This window comes from Nannospalax galili, unplaced genomic scaffold (genome assembly GCF_000622305.1).
Source record: "Nannospalax galili isolate Female #2095 unplaced genomic scaffold, S.galili_v1.0 scaffold286, whole genome shotgun sequence".
Taxonomy (NCBI): Eukaryota; Metazoa; Chordata; class Mammalia; order Rodentia; family Spalacidae; genus Nannospalax; species Nannospalax galili.
Window position 1 is genome coordinate 2,356,220 of NW_008359442.1, and position 10,024 is coordinate 2,366,243.

Here is a 10,024-nt window from a genome sequence, read left to right on the forward strand (position 1 = left end):
ACAAGGCAGAGGCAGGCAGATCTCTATGACAGACTGAGGCCAGCCAGGTCTACATAGCAAGCTCTAGGCCAGCTGGGGCTACAGGGAAACCCTATCTAAAAATAAACAGCCAAAAGTAAAAATGGAAACAAGTCATGATTCATCACCAGACATATCAGGACCAGGTGGGACAAAGAGAGAAAGGACTGGGTAGAGAGTGTGTGCTTCATACAAAAGGAAGCAATGAGCCAGGCAATCATAAAAGTCACTGCACATCCAAAGGCTTCCAGATGGACAGAAACTCCCCAGACTAAATCACTAATACATATTTTGGAAATAAGCCAGAGAAAACCAAAATGAAAATGAAGAGTAAACGTAACAATTATATTTTCTTGAGAGGAAACTTTGCTTATGTCTGTACAATGTCAAATATTCAGGAACATCTTTTTTGAGGGAACACTATGGTTTCAATGATTTTCATGAAGTTGTTTAGCAAATGTCTACATCTGATTCAATACCGAGAATACCTTTGCTATTTTTCTTTTATATGCATGTTAAATTTGCAGGGTTCCTACAACTGTGTGTGTGCACATACAAGAAAAACAGCTTCAGGTCCCAAACTGAGAGTAAGACGGCAGAAGACCTTGTATTGCTGCCCTGTTACAGGACAGTTCTTCATGACCGAGGCACAAGCACAGGAGAAAGGGGAAGGAGGCTCCACATCTGCCATTCAGAACACTTTCGTTTGCAGAGGGGGTAGGCCTTTGGTGTAACTGCGTTTTATTTCTTTCTATGAAGCTAACACATAACAAGACAGGCTAAATATTTGATTTACATCCCATCTCAAAAAATGATTTGAATTGGTTTATATATTAAATAACAACTACATAAATTAGGTGGCAGTGAGTGACATACTGGTAAGTGGGAACATTTTCAGTTACCAAGAGGTAGGCATAATATTCATATGTGAACATAGATTCTTAAAATACTAGAAAAATATATACTCAAAGTTACAAGATAAACTGTTACGATTGGGCAGAGAAATTTTCCTCTTGGTATCCTTCTGTGTGTTCTCATTTTTCTATGTGGTTATTATTATTTTGAAAACAAAGAATAAATGCTAATTTTACAAGTAGATGCACATTAAAAAAGACAGGAAAAGTGTCAACATAATATCCAGTCAGTTACATCATAGTCACCCAGTGTGGTTAAGGGGAGAGACCTAAACAGATCCAACAATGGAGTTAATAAGTAAAGACTTACTCTGAAGTTCTGCTGCTAAGAGAAAAAAAATTGACATGTTTTAAATGTAATCACCAAGGTCTGAAAGGTGATGGGAAGGAGAGATGGGAGAGGTTAATCAGTTATCAGTTCTGGGCTCAAAAGGCCACTTCACATTGTTAAATGCACACATTAAGTGAAGTTGCTCAATCTCAGAAAGTTTAAAAACAAAGACACATGGTTTCCCTTATATTCGGTTCTTAACCAATTGTGTGTGTGTGTGTAAACAAACGTGTGGGTATAACATGATATAGAATTGGGAACAAAAAAAGGTAATTTAGTATCATAGTTTTTTTTCCATGGTGGATGTGTTCAATATTCTGCATACTGAACTATCAGGAACCATTTCTGTGTTGCATAACTCCAATAAGTATTATCCCTTTGGAGCAGTGATTGTGAGAGTTGGGCTTCCTTTTTTATTCCATATACTAATAGTGCAGTGGGAACTGGACATGGCTGGACACAGATTTGTTGGATATGCTCAATGAGATAATACCTTATTATTCTTGGTAAGTACTTTTTGTTATAAATTTTATAATTTTCTACTAAAACTTTTCAAATTTAAGTTAAAAAAATTGCACTTTAAATCTAATCACAAACTCCAGGTGCCACCCCACCCTGCTTTACAACCCCGATCAATGCAGAAGCAACAATGACTGTTCCTTGTAGGGGCTGTCCTCATATCCCAAACCTGTCTCTCTCACTTCATGTGATGTGCCACTGCTCCCCCTTCCCATTATCTATAGCCAAACTAGGTTCAGTGTAAATTGCACTTTCCTTCCCCTCGAAGCTCTATGTCCAGTGGGCCTTTTTCTGTTTGGGATTTTAACCTACCCCAGGACTTGGTCCATTTAATGGTTATAGGTTAACAACTCCATAGACCCACTTCACAAGTATCTCTTTTTAAAGAGTTTCAACATTGCTATACATGGGCCTACTTTCTGTCCCTAACCTTTCTCATAGCAAAGTAATTTTGATGAACATTGGATGTATGCTTAAGCAACTTGATACCTACACTTTCTTCTGAGATCTATTCTGTTCAAGCTCCTAAGCATGTCAGAAATAGTGAATCACGGTCCTCCCTAGTCACATTACCCGAACAGTACAAGGCCAAATGGAGGAGCACAGATGCACCTCACTCTCATTACTGTGCCCTGAAAGATACCAACTTTAGTTCATTTAACTACTGCCTACAAGAGATTGGCTTTGCCTGGTTTTGGTAAAGCATGCCTTTAGTTCCAGCACTTGGGAGGCAGAGGCAGGTGGATCTCTGTGAGACTGAGGCCTGCTTGGCGTACACAGTGAGTCCCAGGCCAGCTGGGGCTACAGAGTGACCCTGTCCCCCGCCCAAAAAAAAAGAGAGAGAGAGACTGGACTTGGTTTCTGAATTGGTCACTTGTATATTAAACTAAAATATAAAGAGTTCTTAAGAGGGGAAAAAAAAGAGTAAAATTAGGCAACAACACAAAGATATCCAAATAGAGTAATTTAGATTTCAACAGAGACTTTAAAAGGTTCCTGTTGATAATTCTGGGTTTATCTGAGCTGATAAAGAGCAGGTTCATTTAAACATCTTCACAAATGAAGAGCAAGCCCCAAAAGTGCAGTGTATACAGCTGGCACACACTGGCATTGGTAATAGCAGCACTGCCTTTGATGCTGTCTCAGCTATCGACTGTGCTCCCTCCCCCCTCGCCCTCCCCCTAAGGACATTTCCAACGGGTGACCACACTGTTGTAGAGCAATCACCCTGCCAGAACAGCAGAGCCTGATAGAACAGGACTGTGGTTAAGCCTTGCTCAAACCAGCACTGGTAATGACTGAGACTCAGCTGTGCAGAGTCAGGGTGGCCCTGGGTCCCACATAAACAAGCCTTCTCAGAGCTGAGAGGACTCCCCCAGGCCAGGAAGGGCCACTCCACACAGCATGACTTCTCTGTCACTCAAGCCCCTGATTTTAGCTTCCTATCTAGCCTAGCACCCAAGGCCATAATTAGATTTTTTATTTATGTAGTTATTTATATGTTGATGTAAAAACATTAATATTCTGTAAATAGATGTTTATGTGAATATTTATCTAGTGTTTTAAAAAACTAATGTTCTTCCAAAGAGCTTTAATAATCCCTGACATTCCACTTGGGAAAGAGCACTGGCTAATGCCACAAGTGCAAACGTTCTTAGAGGGCAACCCTTTCAGCAGGTGTCCTGTTTTAGGAATGGGTCATAAGCTGGGGGATGGGGGGAGAGAAGGCAATTCCAAATATAGATTATGTTGCGTGCTTTGTGCTAATTAAACAGAGATGATCCTATCCACTAAGCATATAAGAATATACTTTTTTAATACTAAGGAACATTCCTTTCTTCTGTTTCTAATAATGTCTCTGGCATGTAATTGGTGAGTCACTCAGCTGCAGAGGGGCTTTCGGGGAGAAAACTGCACTTATGTTTTATACGCTGACATGGGTTTTTCCTGAGATTATTTGTAAATTCGAGAGTATGTTATCAGAAATATTAAACTAAAATTCAGGATTTAGTCTAGAGAGAAGACAGTCCTGCCTGGGGACTGGATAAGGGACACCAGAAAGAACAGTAGAGAAAGCACGCAGTCAGGCGGATTTATGAGCGGCTACCGCTGCCAAGAATTCCATCTCAACAGCAGTCATCAGAAAAGCTTCTCTTTCTCCTAAGAAGGTCAGCTGCACTCCTCAAGGCTCCATCTGCTGCCCCGCTCAGTCTCCAGCAATCTGTAGATCTTCATTATTTAAAGCCAACTGTCAAAAAACTTTCTTCCCATTTAACATTGTAGTAGGCAGTTATTAGTTTTAAAAGCGAACATCAGTGTTGAAGGCCATTAACCCTGATTTGAAACATAGAAAGGACGTTGGTAATGCAGGGAGAATTAGTGGGGAGGGCATGACAACGTGCTTCGGCGACAAGCTGCAGTACTAGGCTGTGGTGGCCAACCATCTTGACCTCTGACCAGGACGTGCACAGGCTGTGCTCGATGGGAGTAGAAAGTCATGTTCAGACTTAGTGCTGATTAGGCAGAAAAAGAGGCTGGGGTAAGGGAGGACAGGTGGACTATAAACAGCAGCTGGTCTTGAAGAGTCTATTTATAAGATGGGAAGATTAGGGAAACAATTTGCCTGCTCTAAAAGCAAGTGACAGATGCACTCAATGGGGCCTCCTTTTCAGCAGGCCACAGTCTCATGACAAATGGTACTTCTGACTCTGGTGACATTGACAATCTTTCACAGCCACTAAGACAGGAAAAACAAGGGGCAAGGCACAAGCTTTCCTGCTGCTGGTTAAACTAAAAAAGCTTCGATTGAGATAATACATATATTACTGAAAGCAAAGTGATGAGCTCTCTGGGGAGCATTCCAGAATTTTCTAATTTCCCATAACAGACATTTCAGATTTGGCACCATGAAAGAGTGCAATATGTGTTCACTTGGGTGTTAAGCTTTCTATGTGAATTTCATCTGAATTTGAAGATGAATTCTTAGCAAAAAATGAAAACCATTGACCTTTGACGAAGCGAGCTATCAGCAGGATGGCGTCTGAGCCCAGCAGCTTCTTACCTTGTCGTGGCTATCTTTTCTCCCTTTTTCCAGTCCCAAAATACAATACTGTGAAAATCGTCTAAACCAACTGACACCAGACATTTTCCATCAGCTGTATGAAAACAATACAAATGTCAAGTAAATCATTTTTTAATGAAAAATCAAAGCATTTTATATATTGCAGAGGAACAAGAAATTAACCTTAACAATCTTGATTAAACTCAAATACATTTGAAACAGAATGAAGTGCATGACTAGCAGTGGTCACGTTTCCTAATGCTCACCTGGCTGCAGAGGCCAGCCACTGACCTGCCTTTCAACCTGACAGAGTGAAGGGTGGCCTCCAAGGAAGTGACACATGCCTTGCCTATTCTATGACAGACAAGTCTCATGGCATTTACTGGAAGAGTGTCATTTGGCTTTGTGACTGAGTCTATTTTCGACTCTAAAAAAACCCTAAAAAAGCCTAACCTTGGTTGGTTTAACCTTCTAAGTTAAGAGTATCATAGAAAAATTTAACTTCAAAGGTTCTTAGAAAAGATGATCTTACAATTAAAGGTTTTCATTTCTTATTTTCCCTTGCTCAAATGAAATGTGCTTGTTAGTGACATTTAGAAAGCATGCATGAAGAAAATTATAAGCTGGGGAAGTAGCAGAGATTCGTAGAATGCTTCCTGCATGCATGTGGCTCTGTGTTTGATCCACAGACTCAATCCCTGCCCCCACACACATATTATGCCAAATTCTGGTAGGCCTACACTTGATGTAAGCCTCCTAGTCTTTTTCTCCACATAAATATGTTTTGAGAAATAAAAGCAAAGTCATACTGAACAAGCTATCAGCTAATCTTTTTTCCTCTATTATATTTCTGTATTATTAAATATCTAAAGTTTTATCAATGATTCCTAGGATTTGGACATTTAGGCTGCTTTTTAAAAAATTCTAAATGTGTGAATATATAATTAAATTTGAAATAAACATAGTTAATTTACATTTTTCCTTCAGGACAGAAGACAGGAGAAGAGGCAGAATCAATAAGCCTCCTTTGTGCCTCCTTGCAAGGCTAGATTCAAAGGAGCAGCATCACAAGGCCAGCACCCCCTTCCTCCTACAGCTATGCAGTTCCTAGGAGATGGGCGATCCAGCTCATTCGCATCAGTTAATCAAGGTCCCCTACTACAAAGGACTGACCATTAAGGTAGAGACATGCAAGTATGTGATAAACTGCTTTCCTGGGTCAACTCATTCATTTGAGGTATCAGCTGTTACTTTCAAAGGGAGGCCAAGGGTAGACTCCAAGTTAAAGTTGTCAGGCAAAAGAGAGGAAGTCTTATCAAACAGAAATTAGCTAAACAGTGAAAACTTCTCCTACGTCTCATGCGATATTTGTACCTGCACTGCGTATCTGTATTCACATTGCATGGAATATATTCATGTTAGATATTTATCAGGAATTTAAACCTACTTGAGACTCCTGTTTGGGGCAGGGGGCTCTTTTTGAGACAGGGTCTCTCTCTGTAGCTCTAGGCTGGCCTTGAACTCACAGAGATCTGCCTGCCTCTGCCTGGGATTAAAGATGTGCACCACCATGCCCAGCTGAACCTCCTGTATTTTTATTGGCTAAACCTGGCAACCCTACTCCAACAGTCAACTAGTGTCCACCCTTTGAGTGGCCTTACTTGTTTAGAAACCTTCTAAACAAATGGAAATGGCAGTCTACTCCTCCTTGTCCAGAGAAAGAAGGTAAAAAAGAATGGTTAACAACCAAATCCTTAACAGCTGCAAGGTGAGGTATTAAAACCTTTTACAGTGCAGATCAATGCCAGGTTGCTATAAACAACTAATGGGATGTGTCCTTAGACTCCAGGCCTTAACTTGGCAAGGTCTCTCTTCAGCATCGCAGAGAAGCAACTTTCACTACCCGCATCATCACTATTTCCTTATTTCCTGGCTATGTTGTCTAAGGAGCTTCCGCATTTGGGGATTTTACTTTTGGTGGTGTTCTCTCTCTCGCAGATCATAAACTCTTTTAAGACTCACAGCAATCGTATCATGTTTCCTTTGTAATCCTCACACTGAGCTAGTTTTCAGGAAATACTGATAATGCTGGTGCTACTGATGGGGAAGATAAAGACAGAATGGCCTATAGGTAGTATAAAGGGAAAGGAAAGGAACCGCACTACATTATATAGCTACAAAAAAACCTTTAAGTATCATTCCTTTCAAAAACACTGCATACACACAGTCTTCTTTCTGCACTTTTAAATTCTAGGTTGTCTTCCGAAAGCTGCCTACCCATATTAATATGACCTCAGCATGCAAGCATCCACACATGACAGTCATTTTAAAATGACAGTTTTAAAATCTTATGTCTTTTGAAGCCCTATGAGTAAGCAGATTTTGAAGGGGAGTTCTGGGGGCTTCTTTTTAAAATTTCTGTGAAGGCCTGCCATCTCACCCTCACAGTTATGAGGCCTTCTACCCTACAAAAGCCTCCTGACTGTGGGCACAGTGGGAGAAACAGCATAAATCCAAGGGTCTTGACATCTTTGTTTTGGGATGGAGACATTTCTTGAGTCCTGGAGATGTAAGTTATTTCTGCATAGCACACTATTTAGAAATATAATTGGTGACCTTTTTATTTTTCCTGGTTTCTATTTTCCCTGCAGAGTCTTGACCTTACCTTTGAAAGTCTATTGTTCCTGACCAGTTAGTAGGGTTTTTTTTTTTTTGCCATATTTTTATAGTCTAGGTAACATCCTTTCAAATCTTTCTATTAATTATAGATGGTTGTAACATAGTCTAGAAATAATTCTAAGGAAGTTAATGTCAACAGTAAAGGGCAAATTAGAAAGAGAAAATTTTTATTCAGACAGTTACAAGTTGGTCCTTCTATTCAGAATTCATTAAAAATATATAGGCTTTCTCAGTTAAATATAATGGAAATGAGTGTTAGCTATGCTGTTATAGAAATCAGTATTCTATGAAGGTGTTTAAAAATGTAGATTGGACATTTAAGACAGAAAATATTTATGAAGCTGAATTTTCTCTAGTCTAACTTTTTCTATGCATGTGGAAGCACTTTAATTACCACTATCCCAAAACAAAAATGGTTCCCCATCCCTAGAAGTGATAATCAATTCAGGAATTAAAAGAGCTTCTCAAGGGCTCAATGGGTAAAGTTGCTTGCTACTAAGCCTGAAAACCTAAATTCAATCCCTGGGACCCACATAGTTGAAGGAGAGAACAGGTTTCCACAAATTGTCCTCTGACCTCCACATATGTACCCTGGCATGAGCGTATCTGCACACACACACACACACACAATAAAATAAAAAAGAGCTGCTCAATTGAGTGAGATAATATAAATTCATTCCTTATCAATGTAATCTTTATTTGTGGATTATGTTTTAAATTTTTTTCATTAGAAAATGTCTTAAATTTATTTCCTTTAGAAAAGTGGCAAAATAGGTTAATTTAATCCCCTTTGTATATTTACTTATTTTTGTCTTGTTTTCACATTTACCTGCTTTATATTTCCAGGACAACTTTCTTTTCTATTAAGATGTAAAATACCATTGTCTGGTCTTCATGAGATCCCCCGCCCCCATACACACACAAGGAGCTGACCTGTAAGAGACAGGCAGTTGCGGAGGGTTCTGAGGCACACATTTGGGGCCACAACTGGTGGTTTTATGTTGGGACCCTGTTTACATGGCTGAACAGTCCCTCTTATGATGCTGAATTGAGCTACACATTTTTTCTGTCAGTTTCCAAACAGAAGATGCAGTTATCCCTTCCTATTTCAGAATATGTGATTCACAACAGGTGAGTCCAGCACTGGTGGAAAGCAAGAACAGAAACACAACTAAAGACAGAATTCCCAGCATACCTCCTGCCAGCTGACATCCCCAGACTGAGAGCCAGGAGACTTGAGTTCTTGCTCAGGACCTGCCACTGTTGATCTTCACCTCAACCACACCACTAACCTAACCTTTGCTCTTCACTGGTAAAGTGGAGCAGGGGCTAAGTCTAAAGTTACACATTATAACACTGTACTATGAACAGAAATTAAACCAAAGAGTCCTCGGCTCCATCAAGCATTGCCGTAGGTACCACAGAGATCAACCTGTATGCAACCATTTGTGGTGATGAGTCATACATTAATAGGCCTTGGTGAAAGTTTTCCTGAATACTCCTTAATATTGGGGCATTCTAAAACTATCAACTAGATTCCTTTCTAACCACTAATGTATCAACTTTATACTTAACCTCAAAGACAAAATCTAATTTTCCATAGTCAAAAAATACTCTATTTGCTGAATAAATGGGCTGTTCCTTAGTGTTGTTAGCTGGGAAATAGAGACTGTATTGTTAAAACTAAAATGCTCTTCATGCACAGAAATGCTTCACATCTGAGAATGACTTTTCTGGGAAGGCCTCCTGCCTTACCTAATCTTGTAACCAAAGTTAATCTTATGTTTTGAGATCAGCTTGCTTACAATGTAAACAATCTAAGTAGGCCTTGGGCTCATTTTATAATCAACTTTTACAAAAGCTAACACCTAGCTTTAATCTTAAACTATGTTTTTTTATTTTTTCCCTTACGACCCTTCCTTGCCCCTGACCCAGAATAGGGTGTGTGTGTGTCGTGAAAATATCATTGCCAAAAACACCAATGAGGAAAGAAAGAATTGCCCATAATAAATGTTGCAAACAGCATCTGGGCTGAAGTTGGTAACAGCTGTTTGCAGTTTTTTTGTGTTGCTCTGGGTCAGTAAGAGCCAGAAAAGGCAAATTCTTCCTTGAGGATGCAAAGTTTCTCATGCCTCTCCTGTATCATGTTGAATGTAGTATTTTAAATGAATAGAGTATGGCCTTTATTGGAGGGGCAGTTCTGAGAGAAAGCAGAACAGTTCTGAGAACAGATTGGGTTCACTCTTGGTTTAAATGACTAAGAATTAGACCTTTTCCTGTTCAGACACCACCACATTGTGGCATTAACCACACTAGAGTGTCTGGTTTCCCAACCCTGTAATGATCTACAAGGCTGGCTCTTGATGGAAAGACTCCTAAACTCACTCTTCTGTTCTTTCTTCTTGAAAACTAATAAGCCCAGAAGATGGTAAGTTGCTTGAACTAAGTGACACAGGTGCACTTACACACATGCAGGCAATACACTCATACACATAAAATAAA

The 10,024-nt window shown here is 39.7% G+C and overlaps 1 protein-coding gene across 2 annotated transcripts in view; it reads right to left on the bottom strand.

Moving 5' to 3' along the window:
- The window catches only part of Eml6 (EMAP like 6), a 332,332-nt gene that overhangs the window by 102,891 nt on the left and 219,417 nt on the right, over positions 1-10,024 (bottom strand). For both annotated transcript variants that reach the window (XM_029558630.1, XM_017795582.2), the window contains exon 17: positions 4,844-4,937. In XM_029558630.1, the coding sequence (XP_029414490.1) occupies positions 4,844-4,937 (94 nt within the window). The remainder of the gene's footprint in view (positions 1-4,843; positions 4,938-10,024) is intronic.